The 18,860-nt window shown below is 35.4% G+C and overlaps 2 protein-coding genes across 2 annotated transcripts; both read left to right on the forward strand.

Moving 5' to 3' along the window:
* Window positions 1-13,897: 13,897 nt before the first annotated feature.
* On the forward strand, window positions 13,898-14,477 carry LOC130967839 (histone H4). Its single transcript, XM_057892873.1, has one exon. It carries the CDS (start codon window positions 13,948-13,950, stop codon window positions 14,257-14,259), a length of 312 nt encoding a protein of 103 aa, XP_057748856.1. The 5' UTR covers window positions 13,898-13,947; the 3' UTR covers window positions 14,260-14,477.
* Window positions 14,478-17,097: 2,620 nt separating this feature from the next.
* Window positions 17,098-18,301, forward strand: LOC130943718 (uncharacterized). Its single transcript, XM_057871723.1, has one exon. It carries the CDS (start codon window positions 17,154-17,156, stop codon window positions 18,033-18,035), a length of 882 nt encoding a protein of 293 aa, XP_057727706.1. The 5' UTR covers window positions 17,098-17,153; the 3' UTR covers window positions 18,036-18,301.
* Window positions 18,302-18,860: the final 559 nt, after the last annotated feature.

The following is an 18,860-nucleotide window of genomic DNA, read 5'->3' on the forward strand; positions in this document are numbered from 1 at the left end:
TTCTATGATTTACATCCTGTTCAATCTCTTCATTATCCTGTATGATGCACCCAAGATACTTAAAATTTTTAACTTTTCGTATGATGTTTTTCCAATCTTCACCTTTGTATTAAGGTTTCCTCTTTGGTGGAGAACTTACATTCCATATATTCCATCTTATTGCGGCTTACGCGTAGGTCATACACTTCTAAAAGCTTCTCTCCATAAATCCAACTTCTTATTTAAGTCTTCCCTTGACTTTTCCATAAGGACGATATCATTGGCAAAAAATATACACCATGACATAGGCTCTTGGATATGCTCTGTAAGTACTTTCAAGACTAATGTGAAAATGTATAGACTTAAAGATAATCTAGTGTAATTTTAAACTAATAGAAAATTTCTTTGTTACACCACCTTGAGTCTTCACACTAGTTGTAGCCCCATCATACATGTCTATATTTACATGAATATATACAATTCTTACTCTCTTCCGTTTCAAAACCTTCCATAAGACTTCCATTGCCACCCTATCGTACGCTTTTTCCGAATCAATAAACACCATATGTAGATCTATTTTATTACTACGATACATTTCCATCATCCTTCTTAACATGTATCTCGCTTTAGTGGTGGATATGCCTGACATAAAACTAAATTGAATCTCTGTTCTTTGTGCCTCTTGTATCAACCTCTGTTCTATCACAATTTTCTATAACTTCATGATATGTCTCATGAGTTTGATTTCTCTATAGTTTTTGCAACGTTGTATATCCCCTTTATTCTTGTGGATAGGTATCAAGGTGCTCTTTCTCCACTCATCTAGTATCTTCTTTGACCTTAAAATCTCATTAAAAATCTTGGTTAACCAACTAAAATCTTTCTCTCCAAAACTCTTCCAAACTTCAATCAGAATATTAACGGGTCCTATTGCCTTGCCATTTTTCATCCGCCTTAGAGCCTCTTTAAATTTAAAGTCTCGAATCCTTCGATAGTAGTCGAAGTTTTGATCTTCTTCCCTCGTGCATAACCAACAGAGGCTCGGAAGAGTCTTCTGTCATTCATTAAATAACTCGTAGAAATTGTTTTTCTATCTTTCATTAATCTTCTCCTCTTGAGCCAAAACATCTCCGTCTTTATTCTTTATGCACTTAAACTGATCAAAGTTTCTCGTTTTTCTTTCACGACTCTTTGCAATTCTATAAATACATTTTTTCCTTCCTTCGTGCCTAAAGACTAGTAGAGACCCTCATATGCTATTGTTCTTGCTTCACTTACAACCATTTTTGTCTCTTTTTTAGTCGCTTTATATTTTTCCGAATTATTTACATTGCGGCACAAAGATCACTCTTTAAAGCACTCCCTTTTTGTCTTTATCTTTTCTTTTATACTCGCATTCTACTACCAGGACTCCTTGTTTCTTGGTCTCATCCCTCTAAATTCACCAAAACTTTCTTTTGCTTTTCTTCAAATAACTTCTGCTATCTCTCTCCATATCTCCTCCGCGCTTCCATCCCCATCCCATTTTGCCTCTTCTCCTACGTGTCTTAGGAAGCTTCTTTGTTCCTCACCTTTCATCCGCTATCATCTCGTCCTTGGATTTTTCGTATAATGTTTTTTGCTCAACTTTTGCTCAACGTGAAAATTCATGACGAGCATCCTATGTTGTGTTGTTAAATTTTCTCCCAAAATAATTTTACAATTAATGCAAAAATTTCAGTCGACTCTTCTAAACAATAAGAAGTCAATTTGAGAGCTTGTCATGCCACTACTATAAGTTATAAGATATGCTCTTTTTTAAAAATATGTATTTGTGACAAAAAGTCAAAGGTTAAGGAGAAGTCCAAAATAGTTTTACTCTCAGTATTGACCACCCCGAAACCATGGCCTCTGTGGATACTTCCATGCCCAATCACTTCTCTTCCAACATGGCCATTTAAATCTCCTCCCAAGAAAATCTTATCTCCCGAAGATATGTATTGGATCAAACTCTCTAGATCTTCCCAAAATCTTATCTTGTGTTGGTCATCCGAACCCACTTGCGGTGCATAGGCGCTAATCACATAAAAATTACTTCCTTCCACCACAAGTTGATAGAGATGATCCGATTTCCCACCCTCTTGATATCCACTATGTTTTTTTGTTACTGCTTATCCACAATAATACGTACCCCATTTCTATTTTAAACTTTTTTGTATACTAAAGTTTGAATTCGAAAGTATCAAACTCCTTAACCTTCGTAACGACCCATTTTGTTTCTTGTAGGCACATTTTAACAACCCGAAGTTTTATGCCAACACGATATTTTTTGAAAAATGTTATTTTCGACAATTAGTTTTATTTCAACGAGTCGATTCTGAATTTTGAAGTAAAATAAATGATAATATAATTTCATTATTATGCTATTAATTTATTTTACATGCTATAATTATAATAGGGTTTAGATAATAATAATAATAATAATAATAATAATAATAATAATAATAATAATAATAATATATTATTATTATTATTATTATTATTATTATTATTATTATTATTATTATTATTATTATTATTATTATAAAGTTCGATATTTGCCGATATAAGTAAATACAAACAACAACAACAACAACAAAGTCTTGTCCCACTAAGTGGGGTCGGCTACATGAATCAAACGACGCTATTGTGCTCTGTCATGTATCATATCTATAGAGAGACCGTTTACATGTAGATCTCGTTTGCCTTTCCTTTGTCCATCTTCCATCTCATCCACCCTCCTGACTGGATGTTCTATCGGTCTTCTTCTCACATGTCCAAACCACCTAAGACGCGATTCAACAATCTTTTCCACAATGGGTGCTACTCCAACTCTCTCCCTTATATCTTCATTCCTTATTTTATCCAATCGCGTATGACCATTCATCTATCTCAACATCTTCATCTCTGCCACACTCAGTTTATGTTCGTGCTCCCCTTTAGCCGCCCAACACTCCGTACCATACAGCATAGCCGGTCTTATAGCGATTCGATAGAATTTACCTTTATTTTTTAAAGATACTTTTTTGTCGCATATAAAACCAGATGCACTCCGCCATTTTGACCAACCTGCTTGGATCCTATGATTTACATCCTGTTCAATCTCTCCATTATCCTGTATGATGCACCCAAGATACTTAAAACTTTTAACTTTTTTCTAGGATGTTTTCTCCAATCTTCGCCTCTATATTGGGGTTTTTCTTTCTCAGATTGAACTTACATTCCATATATTCCGTCTTGCTACGACTTATGCGCAGACTATACACTTCTAAAGCTTCTCTCCATAACTCCAACGTTTTATTTAGGTTTTCCCTTGACTCTCCTATAAGGATGATATCATCGACAAAAAACATGCACCATGGCACAAGCTCTTGGATGTGCTATGTGAGTACTTCCAGGACTAATGTGAAAAGGTATGAGTTTAAGGATGATCCCTGGTGTAATCCTATACCAATAGGGAATTCTTCCGTCACACCACCTTGAGTCTTCACACTAGTTGTGGCCCCATCATACATGTCTTTAATTGCTCGAATATATGCGATCCTTACTCTCCTCATTTCTAAAACCTTCCATAAGACCTCCCTTGGTACCCTATCATACGCTTTTTCCAAATCAATAAACACCATATGTAGATCCCTTTTACTACTACGATACCTCTCCATCATCCTTCTTAATAGGTATATCGCTTCAGTGGTAGATCTTCTTGGCATAAATCCAAATTGGTTCTCTGTTACTTGTGTCTCTTTTCTCAACCTCCGTTCTATCACCCTTTTCCATAACTTCATAGTATGACTCATAAGCTTAATCCCTCTATAGTTTTCGCAACTATGTATATCCCCCTTATTCTTGTAGATAGGTATCAAGGTGCTCTTTCTCCACTCATCAGGTAAAATCTCATTAAAAAGCTTGGTTAACCAGTTGATGTCTTTTTCACCAAGACCCTTTCAAACCTCAATCGGGATATTATCAGGTCCTACTGCCCTGCCATTTTTCATCTGCTTTAAAGCCTCTTTTACCTCGAAGTCTCGAATCCTTCGATAGTAGTCAAAGTTTTGATCTTCTTCCCTTGTGCATAATCGACCAAGGCTCGGAAGAGTCTTCTGTCCCTCATTAAATAACTCGTAGAAGTAACTCTTCCACCTTTCATTAATCTTCTCCTTTTGAGCCAACACCTCTCCGTCCTTATCCTTTATGCACTTAACCTGAACCAAATCTCTCGTTCTTCTTTCCCGACTCTTTGCGATTCTATATATACATTTTTCTCTTTCTTTCGTGTCCAAAGACTGGTAGAGACCCTCATATGCTCTTGTTTTTGCTTCACTTACAGCCAATTTTGTCTCTTTCTTAGCCGCCTTATATTTTTCTCAATTATCTACATTGCGGCATAAATACCACTCTTTAAAGCATTCCCTTTTTATCTTTATCTTTTCTTGTATACTCGCATTCCACCACCAAGACTCCTTGTCTCTTGGTCCTATTCCTTTAGATTCACCAAAACTTTCTTTTGCTGTTCTTCTAATAACTTCTGCCATCTCTGCCGATATAAGTAAATATCGATATTTTTTGATGGACTTAGAGTTGCTAATGCTTTTTCAAATATCTTTCATTTTTAAATTACTAATGTCATTTATATTAATAACTCATATATATATTTAACCCTATATATATTATTATTTAGATTTTACTATATTCAACTTTTATAATTATCCGTTTAAGATATTTATAACTTGAATCGTTGAGGTAACAACTTATAAAACTGACACCCAGTTCCATGATTAATGGAATCATGACACCTCAATTAGCATTAGTCTATATTATCACTATCTAATATCATCATCATATCTCTTATTTCTCTTCTCAAGTGACCGAACCAAATGGGGAAAGAAAAAAGAGAGGGAGCTTGTGACACATAGCCATTCATGAATGAACTATGACACACGGTGTAAAAACGAGAATTTTGAAAAATTTTAATATGAAATTATTTTAAATTATATATTTATTTATAATTTTAATTTTAAAAATAATTTTATTATAAATAATTAAAGGTAGTTTTGATTAATTGAATTTGAAGTAAATTAAGATTTTTATCTAAATTCTATAATTTAAGAAATTCGAAAATAATGAGATCTGACTATTTAAATTAGAATTTTATCGAATTTCATAATTATTGAATTATTTTCTATATTTAAATTACAAAATTAGCAGTTACGGAATAACAAGAATTTTTATGTGATTTATTTTAAATAAGTGATAATTCCATAATCTAATATTTTAAGATTTAGAAATAAAAAAAATTAATTATATTACCATATAATTTTGATTAGAGTATTTGATTGAGATTAATTAGTATTTTGATATAATAAATAATATTTTAAACTAATTTTAAAGATTAAATTAGATTTCAAATTAATTCTCTATAACCTCAAATTTTTATTAAAATTATCAAGAACACCCTTATACCTAATTTTACCCAAAACAAACCCTACTCTAATCAAATTGAATCCTAACTCCCCTAATTCAAGCAGCAGCCGCATCCCCCACTATCCCAGACACACAAACGCAGAAACAAAAGAAAAAGAAATAAATAAAGAAAGAAGATCAGTAAGAGGAGAAGGGAAGGCGGCACAGTGGGTATCACTGCCACCGTCGCCGCTTCTGCTAACAGAAAGAGAGGGGATATGAGAGAGGAAAAGGAAGAGAAGCCGCTCCGCCGATGCACCATGCCTCGCCGTCACAGCCGCATCGTCGTCACGCACAAGGGGAGGAGAAGGAGAGCGACGGGGAGAAGAGGAAGGGATGACGCCGTGACTGGGCTTGACGCCGTGACTCGGCTTGCCGCCGTTGCGTCACAGTCGCAGGAGCTTCCAGTTCCACCACCATTGTTTGCGCTGTCATCTCCAGTCCGTGCCATCACCGTTCACGAAGAGAGAGAGACACGCCGCCGTGGAGTGCGTCGCCATGGAGAAGCCACCGCGTTCTGCCGTTGCCGCCAAATCTACTACTCCCGAAGCTTCTAATCAAGCCTCCGTTGCCAAAAAACACTGCCGGTAAGGTTTTAAGTATTGGTTTTATTTCTTTTGAATTTCCAGAAATATTACAATCATTGTATGTTAGTTTCAGTTGCCGTTGCCGGAGTCCAGTCGCCACTGCCGATTGAGGTGGCTGCTGGAGCTGTTGCCAAACCGGTTTAGAGACCACTGCTGTTTTATTTTGTTATTACAGTGAATATTTATGTTTCAAAAACCCCGCATTAGTGTTCTGTTCCGTGTAATAGAGTCTTGTGATATTGATGTATTAGGAGTTAGTAACCAAGGTTGCATGTTGTATTTAAAGTTGTTTATGCTGTTGTGAAAGTGTGCGGAGCTGTGATTTGAAGCTGCCATTGAATTCGGGTAGAGACGAAAGAAATTCTGTGAGGCGTTTGGGTTATGGTTTTAACTTATCGAGGTAGGGGCCTTTTTCTGAATACTAAACTTATTCATCTGGAATTGTTATATATGGATACTGATGTGAGAAATGTACTTTTAGTGATTGTATAAGTCTTTTGTATTGTTTGATTGTGTTAGATTGATGTGAATGCTTGTTTGACTGGATTATTATTGGGTTGTGAACAGACTGTTTTTGAAGTATTTTTTTTAAGTTGTTTCTTTAAAGTTTTGAAATCGAGTTTAATTCTTTGAAAATTGATTTGAGTTTAAATTGGTTTTCTTGAAATATGAAAATGGTATGCACTTTTAGATCCAGCTTGATTTTGAATTAATTTGATTTTCAACCCGTTGAGGGGGGTTGCAGATTGGTTTAGTTGGGACTCGAAAAGGGTAGCAGAGTCCAAGTTTTAGGGGAGGTATTGCCGAAATTCCTATAAAATCCGAGTGTTTATGCGAACTGTTATGGGAAATTATGAATTTAAGTTCTTTACTATTTGACTTGGAGAATTCTGAATTTAATACTTTTATTATCTTTATCTGAATTATTTATGGAAGTAATGAAATTATGTTTTGAAAAGAATTATTGAAAAGAGAATTACAACTTAGCCTTGTTTTCTAAGAAAAATTATATGTTTTTGGGTGCAAGTCATTCGGAAGAGATTTATGCTTGAAGACTGTTTTAAAGGTGAAAAGGGTTTATGTTTTTTTTTTATTATTGACTTAAAGATTTTTACTTGGAGGGGTTTTAGTGACTTTGAAAAAATTTGGATTTCGAATGACAAATCTCATTTTTCGACGTTTTAGAAAAGTTTTAAAGTATTCATTGAATTTTGGTTTAGCCAAACTAAAATGATTACCGAGCCGTTGGAAACACTTCAGATCTTTATCATTGGGTTGAAATTAGTTTTGGTTCAAGTGAAAGAAATAATTTTGAAAATGTGATTGGAGTAATTCATTACACGACTCGGCTTGACTTAGATTCTATTTTTATTACTCAAATCAAGAAGTTAAGGTGTTACAGATTTTAAACGAATTTGAGTTGATGAGTTATGTTATTCTCCCTTAAAGTTTTGAGACTATGCTGAGAAATTTTATTACCAAACCCTATTTTAGGATGGATGATTTTGAATCTTTCATAAGAGATTTTCAATTTGGCATGCTTTTGGAAGTTTTGGAAAGATAATGCCGATGATGGCTTTGTTTTGAAAAGGGAACTTATTTTGAGAAAAAATGGCTTATGAGCTTAAAACTATTTGAGAAACGAGCATTTTGAAATTGAGACAAAGATGAATTTGATTGTTATTTTCAAAGAAAATTGATTTGAGAAAAAGTATTATATGACATGAATGATGATTTAACTTGAGATGGATTGTGAAGGAAGTGCTGTGTATGTTATGGAGCGAATGGTTGGTTATGGATTATGTTATGAGTCGGATGGCTGTGATAAATATTGAATTAGGGCTCGGTATGTACTTGTACTTGATTATTGATTAACAATGTAATTTGATGCACTTCCAAATATCTGAGATACGAGTTTTCTTAGGTGAAAGCAGTCGCTAGCCACCACGTGCTCTAGGATGAGACTCGATACTCTGCTGACCCTATGTCGTAAGTGTGGTCGGACACTATGAAAGTTTTGGATGAGCTCGCCCTCTGGATAAACACCAGTGTGGGTGTTATATATTATATGATTATGATTGGAAATTACTTGAGTTGGGGATGCACGACTAGGGATGGCAGTTTTTCCCGGTGGGGCGGGTATCCGCTGGGATTTACTTGCCGGGAAACGGATTTGGGGGCTAATTTCTCCCCGCGAGGGCGGGGAACGGGTATCCGTTTAATAAACGGGGCGGGGGCGGAGGTAGAGATACCCGCCCCGTGGATACCCGTTTAATACCCATCAATATCAATTTACCAAAATATCCCAGTATATATATATTTTTCACAAACCCTAATACCCTATTCTCATTTCCCATTTCACTTACTCTCTCAGTCTCTCTGCCCGAGCCTCAGTCTCAGTCTCTCAGATCCTTTCTTCACCACTGCCACCACCTCCATTGCTCACTTCCCAGACTCACCGCGAGCTTCTCCCCCTTCGACGAGGTCGCTTCACCTTCTCCCTTCCTTTTTCCTCTTTTCTCATCAAGTTCTGTCTTCCTTTTCTCTCTTTTTCTCATCAGAGCTCCTCCTCGCCTGCCATCCTTCCTCCTCCTCGTCAGATATCATCAGCACCACATATCTGCCCGTCTCCGTCTCCACCACAGATTTGCATGTCGCCATCTGCACATCACCGATTTTGTCGCCATCTATTCCATCTCTGGGTCTGCTTTTCGCCGCTGCTGATTGCAACTGCCTCGTCATCTACAGATCTGTGTGTTTTATTTTTTTTTAATCTACTGTTAATTTGCATTGTTATAAAATCTACATTATATAGATCTGGGATTTTTTAAATTGTTCTAAAATCTGTATTGTTAATCTTCATTGTTATAAAATCTGCATTGTACAGATCTGGGTTCTTTGAAATTGTTCTGAAATCAAAATTGTTAATCTCCATTGTTATAAATGATGTATTGTTAATGTGCATTATTTCTGAAATCAGAGTTCTTTGAATTTTTTAATTTTTTTAAAGGAAGATCCGCGGGAAATGGATATCCGGTGGATATCGGGTATCCGCCACCCATCACGGATACGGGGCGGGGACGGGGGGCTTTTTGGGGTCACGGGGCGGGGGATGGGGGGCATGTCCCCGTCCCCATGGGGACCATTGCCATCCCTATGCACAACGGAGGGACAGTCCAATGGTTATCTACCAGGACTTGTCGGGTTGGCTTTATAACCGACAGATGTGACTCATCAGCCACTAGGACAAGCATGCATCATATGCATATATATGACATTGTTTGGGTGTATATATTGTATTTGGTTTGTCTATATGGATAATTATATTTATTTGCTAACTGCTCTACTTGAAGTAACTGCTTGATTGTGTTTGAATATTCTTACTTGTGTTTGTGATTGGAAATTAGTTGGATTGTGATGGATTGGCTGTGGATTGAGTTGTTTGGGCCTAGAGCCGTGGTTGATGATGAAATGGGCCGAAGGCCGTGTTCGGTTTGTATTTTTGGTTTAGAAAAGTATGAAAAATTAAACTGGTTCAGTATAGACTTAATGAACCTATGCTTAAAACAGCTTGGTCATTCATACTGTCTAGGAAAAACTTTTAAAAATATTTTTGAATTTTTGAAGAATTAACAGTTTTTTTATTTAGAAAGGATTTTGGAGTTTTGATATTAAATCTTTGGTTTTGAAAAGATGCGTAAGGCGATTATTAATCACTGTAAATGTTTTATCTTCATGTATCCTATTATAGTAATTCTCTAACCCCATAGTGAGAACCAGCAAAGACGATGTTCTCACTCTCCTGTAGGTCTTTTCTTTTTCAGGTTATGGACGACGAAGTTCGGAAAAGCACATTTATTCCTTTTCTGTTTTAAACGATGTTTTGTGTTGTATTAGTTACTTTTTCCCTCACCTTTATCTTTGCTAGCTTCTATAAGAAGGATAGGAAATTGATTATGTAATGCCTGTAAAGTAATAATATGTATGTATGTATGTATGTATGGATGTATGTATGTATGTATGTATGTATGTATGGATGTATGTATGTATGTGTGTATGTATGTATGTATGTATGTATGTATGTATGTATATATATATATGTATGTATATATATATATATATATGTATGTATGTATGTATTCTCTGTAAGTATTGTAATTTGTATTGTAAGTATGGATGTATGTTTTGAAAAATTCGGTTTAAATTTTAAACAGACTCATATTTTAGTATTAAATATTTTAAGAGTCGTCGTAATACCTGAGCTATCAGAGTGATACAAGCGGAAGCGTGACATTTTGATAATTAGGGTGTTATACATGGCTCTTTTTCTAATCACCACTAATCATCATATTTATTTTTCACTTCATTCACCGAGCCTTAGAAAAGGGGGGAGGGAGACCGAAGCTTTCCTTGAAGAAACCGTGAACCTCACCAAAACTTCTGGGATCAATTTTTTACGATTCGTAACTCATATAAAAAATTTAATCCGATTAAAGTGTTCATATCTTCCTCCTCTACGCGATGGCGTTACTTTTGTTCAGGAGAAGTTAACGGTGAAGTTACTCCCCCTCCTTTAAAGTTCGGTTCTTTGGTGTTTTCGACGGAGGTTTTGATTTCTGACATTTTTTCTCTTCAGTTGTTCGATCAGAATGCTTCTCCGAACTTCGAGTATTTTGATTTCGTACGAAGGTAGGGTTTCGGTAAAATCTCACCGATCAAATGTTAATGTGAGAAGTGATTTTTGGTTTGATTAATTATTAGTTGAATTTGATTAAGTTTTTGTTAAAATTTTGTTGAATTACTGTTGTTGCTTGTGAATTATGGTTTTCGGCTAGGAAGAACAGCCCAGCTGGATTTATTTTGATGATTTTGAGACTGTTGTGAATGAGAATTATTGATAAACATTTGATGAAGTTTAACTGGCTAAGTGATTGTATAAAAGTTAGGCGAATCGACAACTGTAAGACTCAAAAACGAATTAAGATTTAAATATATATTTTGTAAAGAAAATAAGAAGAGTTTCGATTTTTTATGAAGAGATGAAACAGTCATGAAGAATTATTTTTGGAGGATATAAATGTATTCTTATGAAAAGATTAAGTATAATATTATAATTATATAAATTTTGTGGGTAATTTGGGTAATAAATAAAGTTTAGAGATAAACAGATATTTTATAAAAGTTCTGGATTATTATTATAAATATGAAACAAAGAGTGAAGGTTTAAATGTAATTCTATAAAATATTGAGGCAAAAAACGAAATATTAAGGAGTTCGTGATTTAGAAAGTAATTAATAAAAGTTTAAAAAATAAGGTTTTATAAAATAAGTTTTAAGAGTATTATAAATATTATTTAAAATATTTGTTTAAAATTACTCATTTATATTAGAGAAAATTATTATTATAATTATTATTTATCAAGAATATTATTTTATAAGAGTATTATTATATATATTATGAAGAATAAAACAGAGAGTAGTAAACAGAGTAATTTTAAAAGTTTTAGAGAACCCTGACTTAATAAAAGAACCTTATAATTCTTTTTCCATAAGATATTAGTGAAGGATGAGGGAATAGTGTGAAGATAATTTGTTTTTTTTTTGTTGATAATCAAAAGACTGAAGAAAAGATAAATCGGCACGTGTGATTATGGGAAAGTCACGAGAGGGTAACGATAGTACGGTTATTGTGCCGAAGGATAAATGTTAATAAGTTGTGGGCTTTGTTTGTGAATGATTGTGCGGGGACGCTCGTAAATATAGAATGACTTTCAGGAGAAAGAGTCACATGCTCCAGTGGGAGAATTAGCGCCTGCAGAGGTTATGTCGCTGGAAAGCCTTATTCGACTTGCGAGTTAGATTTCGTCAGTGCGGGTCAAAAACAACAAATGAGCTCATTACCTGCACCAGGGTTAGACATGCATCATACTTGTTTGCGCATACTTTTCTGTGATTTGTGTGTATGCTTCTTGACTTGTGATTTCAGTGCATTCTGTGGTTTGTTATGGCTATGCATGTGTGCTTTCTGATTTATTTTCTCCTATATCTTTAGTTTGTTAAAAGTTGTTTGTATTCCAGACTTTGTTGGTGTTGGCTAAGTATAGTAAAGAATAAAATGAACTTAACTTATAACCCCGATCCTACTAAGAATTCTCCAATTCTTACTTTCTATTGCTACCCCTTTCTGTTATAGGTGCGAAAGCTTATTACGAAACTGTAGGAGTATAGAAGAATATATTTGCAAATTGAGTTGTTGTTAGAATGTATTTTTTTCTCGCCTTGTTAGTTGGAGTTTTATTCAGAAGGGTAGGTTTTGTAATTGGTTTTGTGTATAATACTATAATGTATTATTAATATTAAATACATGGATAGGCATTATTCTGTTCTTGTTGAAAAGGTATTTTAACTTTTAGTAAAATCGTCAATAGATTAACGCGTAAAGGCTCAATATTAAATAGATAATAAAGGAATAAGGTTGGTAACACATTACTTTTGGTATGATCATGACGTACCGAAAGTTAGGCCGTTACACACATGATGCTAATCTTCCTCGTTGTGTCATGGTATCCACTATTTCAATGGATTTTCTTGTTAGAGTCCTATGTTTCATGTCTCAAATCTCAATCTTCTGTCGCTCTGACTTATATATTTACCTTTTTCTTTGTGAACTAGCTTATTTATTTCCGTCCATTCACAAAAATGTGAGAACCCTTATTCATTTAATTCTACATGCGAACATCGATGCAATGACTCTTACTCATTTGACACTGTATGCGAGCAATATATCGCATTGTTTTCGGATAACAACCTAATTTTATCGCAATAACATTTTTGATCTATATGATAAAGATTCGACTAAATTTTTGTATTAATTGTCAAAAATTTAACAAAACTTTTTTTTTTATTATCCGAAGTTAGGACCAACTATGTACTATAAGTAACATATACAGAGTTAGTAAATATCAACAATGTATTTCAGTTATTATTGGAGCAAGTTTGAAATTGTTATATGTTTAATAATTATTGCATTTGTTTCTAAAACCAGATTATATTTTCGGTTTTTTTATATGAACTTTTAAATAGTTATTTAAGTTCACTTATAAAAATTTGGATCAATTATATAATTCGTTTTTTTAGAATTTATTTGTTGTTAGTATTTTTGGTTAATGATATAACTTTTTGGATACTATTTAAATAATTCGTCCTAAATTCCTAATACATAAGAGTTGAGAGATACATTAAAAAAATGCTTATTACAATATTCTTAATTTAATTATATTACTTTTATTAATTTTTGTTAAAAATATTTTAAAATTATAGTGCTTTATTATTTCTTTAATAAACGACGACAAACGTTAATAATTCAAATTTCAATTATAATGTTCAAGTCGACTAATGTGTATTACATTATTTTAAAACTCGATAAAAAAATATGTATTATGATTATCTGACTTATACTAAATTAGTAATACATACTTGTTATTTTGAGGAATAATTTGCCTCCAAAATTGTGAAAGTTAAATTGCCACGAAATGGAAAGCGGGTCAATCTTCATTCTTCAATCCGCGCCAACTTTGCCTCCACTTATCTTTGGAATTTCGCGTGTTTTCTTTAAGACACATCTCCCAACAAAAATTAAAATAAAAAATCGCCCACTACCCGAATGCCTACAAAATTTCAAATCCGCCAAACACCATTTCAGCCAATGAGAATCAATCGTTACGAATCCAACGGCTTAGATTTGAAAGTCACTTACTCACACGGATCGCTACTCATCCAACGCCCACAAATCCATATCCGAACCCTATAAAATATCGTCTTCCCCATTCACCACCTCATTCATTAGCATTTTCTTTTCCGGTTCCAGGTTAACCTCATCGTTGTCGAGAGAAAGCTAGTAGCCATGTCTGGAAGAGGTAAGGGAGGAAAAGGTCTCGGAAAGGGAGGAGCAAAGCGCCACCGCAAGGTTCTGAGAGATAACATCCAGGGTATCACGAAGCCCGCCATTCGCCGTCTCGCAAGGCGTGGTGGTGTCAAGCGTATTAGCGGCCTCATCTACGAGGAGACACGTGGCGTCCTCAAGATCTTCCTTGAGAACGTCATTCGTGATGCCGTTACCTACACTGAGCATGCTCGCCGCAAGACTGTCACCGCCATGGATGTTGTCTACGCCCTCAAGAGGCAGGGCAGGACACTCTACGGATTTGGAGGCTAAACATTTCAGAATTGGGAATTTGTTATCACTATGTTAGAATTAGGGTTTATTTGCGTCTTCTTTCTATTCTGCTCTGTTTTTTGTCGATAATTGTATTGTGGATTAGCTTTCCAATTAGGTTCTTTAATTTGTCTACGGATTGTTTCGATGAACTCAAATATCTCGCAAATTTATAGTCCTAGTTAAATCTTGCATCTAATTCAATATCATTTTCGAAACAGCTCAGACTTGTAGCTTTGGCTCTGTTAAATTTGTTATACAGCGTTTTCAAAAGTTGTTTTTCCTCCAAACTTATGGTGAATGCAGAGTATTGTGAATGCAGAATTTAAGTTAGCGTAGCTGTTGCTATCCCTTATTGAATCCTTCTTGAGGTTCTGTATTCGATTTGAATCGAATGAGAATTTTTCGCTAAATATCTCTTGTAAATTGTGCTTTAAATTTAAAGGATACCCTGTTGTATTGTTCAGAATATTACTCTGTAGAATTATAAACGGAGCATTGTACGCAGAAGAATGTTAGGGTTGGATGGTCAATGCCGTGAAGTTCACATTTATTTAACTCTGTCCTGATAGCAGGGTTCGCTCACTCTGTTCGCATCTTGCTCTTCAATTGAATCGTTCGGGTAGTTTTTGAACGTATTCAGCATCTAAAAGTTATTTGAGTGTCTGATAAAGCATGGTACATAATTCATTAGTCTAAATCGGTGATACTTTTACTTTTATAACGCTTGATAAGGATTTGAATTTACTAACACATTAGGATTTGAATTACTTTTGTTCTGTTACCTCTCTTTAAACAAGAATAGTTTGAGTTTGAGTTTGGAGAAAAATGGGAGAAGGAAAGACTGTCTAAGTGTACACTTCAAGAACTCATAAGTTTTAACATCATACTATTTATGCACAGGAATATTCTGGTTTTGTTGTTGGCAACAAAACCAATTCGTTCTTTCTTAAGGAAAGCTTGGCTTGAACTTTCTGTATTATAATTTTTTTTGTATATTAAGCTTAAACTTGTTTTCTGCATTCATCTTTATTTTCCCTTATCTTTGCCATCAGTGGGATTTTATTTTTGCATCATGTAACATATTCCACATGAACATCTTTATTAGGGGTGAGGGAGGTATCCACTATTAACAGAAAAAACATTTCTCAAGACTAGATGTGGATGGACTTTAGACCAAGTGGATGAGTAATTTGGATGACTACAAACTTCACAAAATTAAGGTTAAACTGACTGATTAATAAATACCTTAAGATAATCTGGATATCGATCACAAACACCCCTAGTCCCTGGCACAAGCTCTGAAAAAGGGTTTGATGTTAAAATAATATCTTCTTAAGTGTCAGATGACATGATGATTGGGAGGTCAGATGGATCATAAACCAACAGTCGAGTCAATACAATCACAACACTTCTTTTCTCAGATTCTTCTGATTCATAGTTTTTTTCTGCACTTATTGTTGACACTTTGGTTGACACCTTTACAGAGATGATCATCGTGTTGTTCCTCTTTGGAAAAATCCTCATTCCTCTCACGCTGATGGAAATAAAATTACCTTAGCATGGTTAAATTCTGGAGAACTTTTGGAGTGTTTGATCATTTAACAAATAAGTGGTCTTCCTAAAGTATTCTTCTTTTGCTATAAAGTATTAAAGCATTCTAATACGCCATATTTTTATAAAAATTAGTTTCGTAAATGTATTCTAACTCACACATTATTGAGTACAGAACACATTCATGAAAGAAAGCACTTACCGGTTGACTGTTGTATGATAATGTGCCTTGGTGCACTTTGTTTTGTCATCTAGCTTTTCTGTACTTTTGAGTCAGAGTCATCGAATACAATTCAAAAGTGGAGAGGTCCACGACGCGGGTCTATCCATGGTACCATCCTCAGGGTGTTTATTTTGTCAAAGATAACATCTAACCTCAATTCCACGTGCAATAAATTAGCTTCATAAATGAAAGATATGAAACTTAATCAAAACCATCAATTAATACCAAGATTAGAGAAAAATGTAATGCAGCGCTCAAACGAATTTAATGTTATGGGCAACCTATGCTTAAATTCCAACTAAAATAGGCCGGCACATATTTGATTTTTTTTTATTCGTAGATGGAGCCATCACTTTCTATTGCAAATTGCAACACATATTATGGAATTCAGAGTATGCAAAGAGTTGGAGTAGTTTCTATTTGACCATTTGCTAATTAATAATAATATTACTAGTGTCTATATTTGTATCTACGTAGGTGTATGTGGTCCTAGTTTTTGTTTATTTTCTTCCTCAACTCTAATTAGGTTCCGTGGCTATAGCCATTGCCCAAAAGAACACGATAAGGTGCACCGCCAAGCACTGAAAACTCATCTTCATGCTAGAGGCCTTGAGTGTGACTACAGCCACAAGAATGGTTTGGAATTGTTTTTTCGTGGATATAGACAATGCACTATTCCCTTCCCTTACTTCACCCTCCTCACTATTTTGGGCTTTCTAGATGCCTTTTTTCTCTAGAACCCATCGACAATAAACTTGTTTCGTAAATATCGTTGCATATACTCCAAGCAAAATAAAAAAGATACAAAAGCAAAAGGGCAAACTAATAATTCCCCAACCTCTTTCTTTGTTTTTTCTTCGATGATTTAATAGTGTGAGATTGGTGTGAAATTTCATCCAATGGCTCACCTTCCTCTGCTGGTTACATGCTGGCACCCTAGACTTTTCCTTTTTCTTCACTCAAATTCATAATAATTACACTGCAGTGAATATATCATGTTGTCATATATATATAACTATTAACTACTGGTATATTTATAAACAAACATTTGCCTCATTTAAAGAAAAGAAAAAAAACAATTCCTCTCTCTCTCTTCCCTTTCACATTTCCTTCAATAATGGAAGAAGAGCATGCTCGTATGATCGAAGACAAGAACAATTATAATGAATTTCAAGAAGTCAAGGAACAAAGAGAGGGAATAGCAATGGTGGAAGAGAAACAAGAGGAAGAGGAAGAAGAAGCGCTCTCACTCTGCGACATGCCGCTCAATCAAAACTCCAGATCGGCCAGCAAGTGCAACAGCATGGACGACGCGTCATTCACCAAGATCCTTCGTCGATCGCCACCGTCGTCATCGTCTATGACGGACACCACGGAGCTCTTCGAGTTCTTTAGCGGATTCAGCAGCAGCAGCAGCTCCGACATGTGCCCCGCTGATGACATCATCTTCTGCGGAAAACTCGTTCCGTTCAAAGACAGACAAGGACCAACGCAGAACCATATGAGGAATCACGACGTCGTGGAAACGAAGAAACCGCCACTTCGTCGCCGAAGATCCGAGTCACTCTCCTCCGTCGTCACTCGATCGAACAGTGTCACCACCGGTTCTCGCCGCTTCATGATGAGGAACAGCAGGTCTTTGGATTATCGAAGGCTACACGAACATTCCAGCTCCGCCATATCGCAGGTTCCGGAAGTTGATCGGAATTTGTCGTCGAGGAGTGTTGCGGAGGTTGCGACGGCGAAGAAGGCAATGAAGCCGCGGTGGTACTCTCTTGTGTTCGGAACAATGAGGGTTCCGCCGGAGATGGAGCTCAGCGACATGAAGAATCGGCAGGTTCGCCGGAACAGCTCCGGTGCGATGTTTCCGGCGATGGACTCCGGCGCCGCCAACCGGAGCTCCGGCAAGGTGTCGTGGAAGATTCTAAAGGCGTTGAGTTGCAAAGACCACAGCAGTGTGGCCGTAACGACGTCGTTTGCATTGCCACAGGCTTCATAGGAGGTCACGTGATGTGCACGCTTTTTTTATTTTTGGTATTGTGACGTGATTGACCTAGGGGATTTAGGTGGGTGACACCAACTGTTATTTGCATGGGAAGGGGTATTTTAGTCATTGAAGTGTTGCTTGGGTGTGAGGATAAATTAAAATGCGAATTTCTAGTATCATAGTAATGATATGGACTTCACGGAGAAGGGAAGATTCTGTACAGTGGCAATCCATGAGGGCATAATCCCTCAGACTAAATGAAAGGATTTGTTTATTTATTATTACTTAGTATTTTCTTTCTTTTATCTTTTTTTCTAAAATTGAAGTTATACTATTTTTGTCTGTTAGGTGGTGACAATTAATAATAGTAGTGAATGATAATCACGAGATCCCCGACAATGACAAGAAGAACGACGGCACCTTATGTTATGTTACATAGGCATCATAATTCAAAATTTGAGATGAATGATGTTATTTGGAACAAATTGATTTTAGTAACGCACTCTATTAATCTTCCACATTTCCTAAACATAATTGACCATGGACTAAGTAGCATTACATGGTGTTTCCTATTCCTAGTTTCATAAGTTAGCCAGCATTATTGCATAATAATAATGTAGTGAAGAGGAAAAAATTGAAGAAATCAAAATTTGATTGATTCTTTCCTCTTTGGCACCTTTGTTTCTCAGAATTGCTTTTGCTTTTGAAGCAAGGATCATATGTCTTTACGAGAATGTGAAAATTTTTATATCAATGCCTTATACGTGGTGATATATTATCCCCACACGAATTTTAGAGACATAATAAATATGTATAATATCTTATTTTTATTTTGTT

This window comes from Arachis stenosperma, chromosome 1, assembly GCF_014773155.1.
Source record: "Arachis stenosperma cultivar V10309 chromosome 1, arast.V10309.gnm1.PFL2, whole genome shotgun sequence".
NCBI lineage: Eukaryota > Viridiplantae > Streptophyta > Magnoliopsida > Fabales > Fabaceae > Arachis > Arachis stenosperma.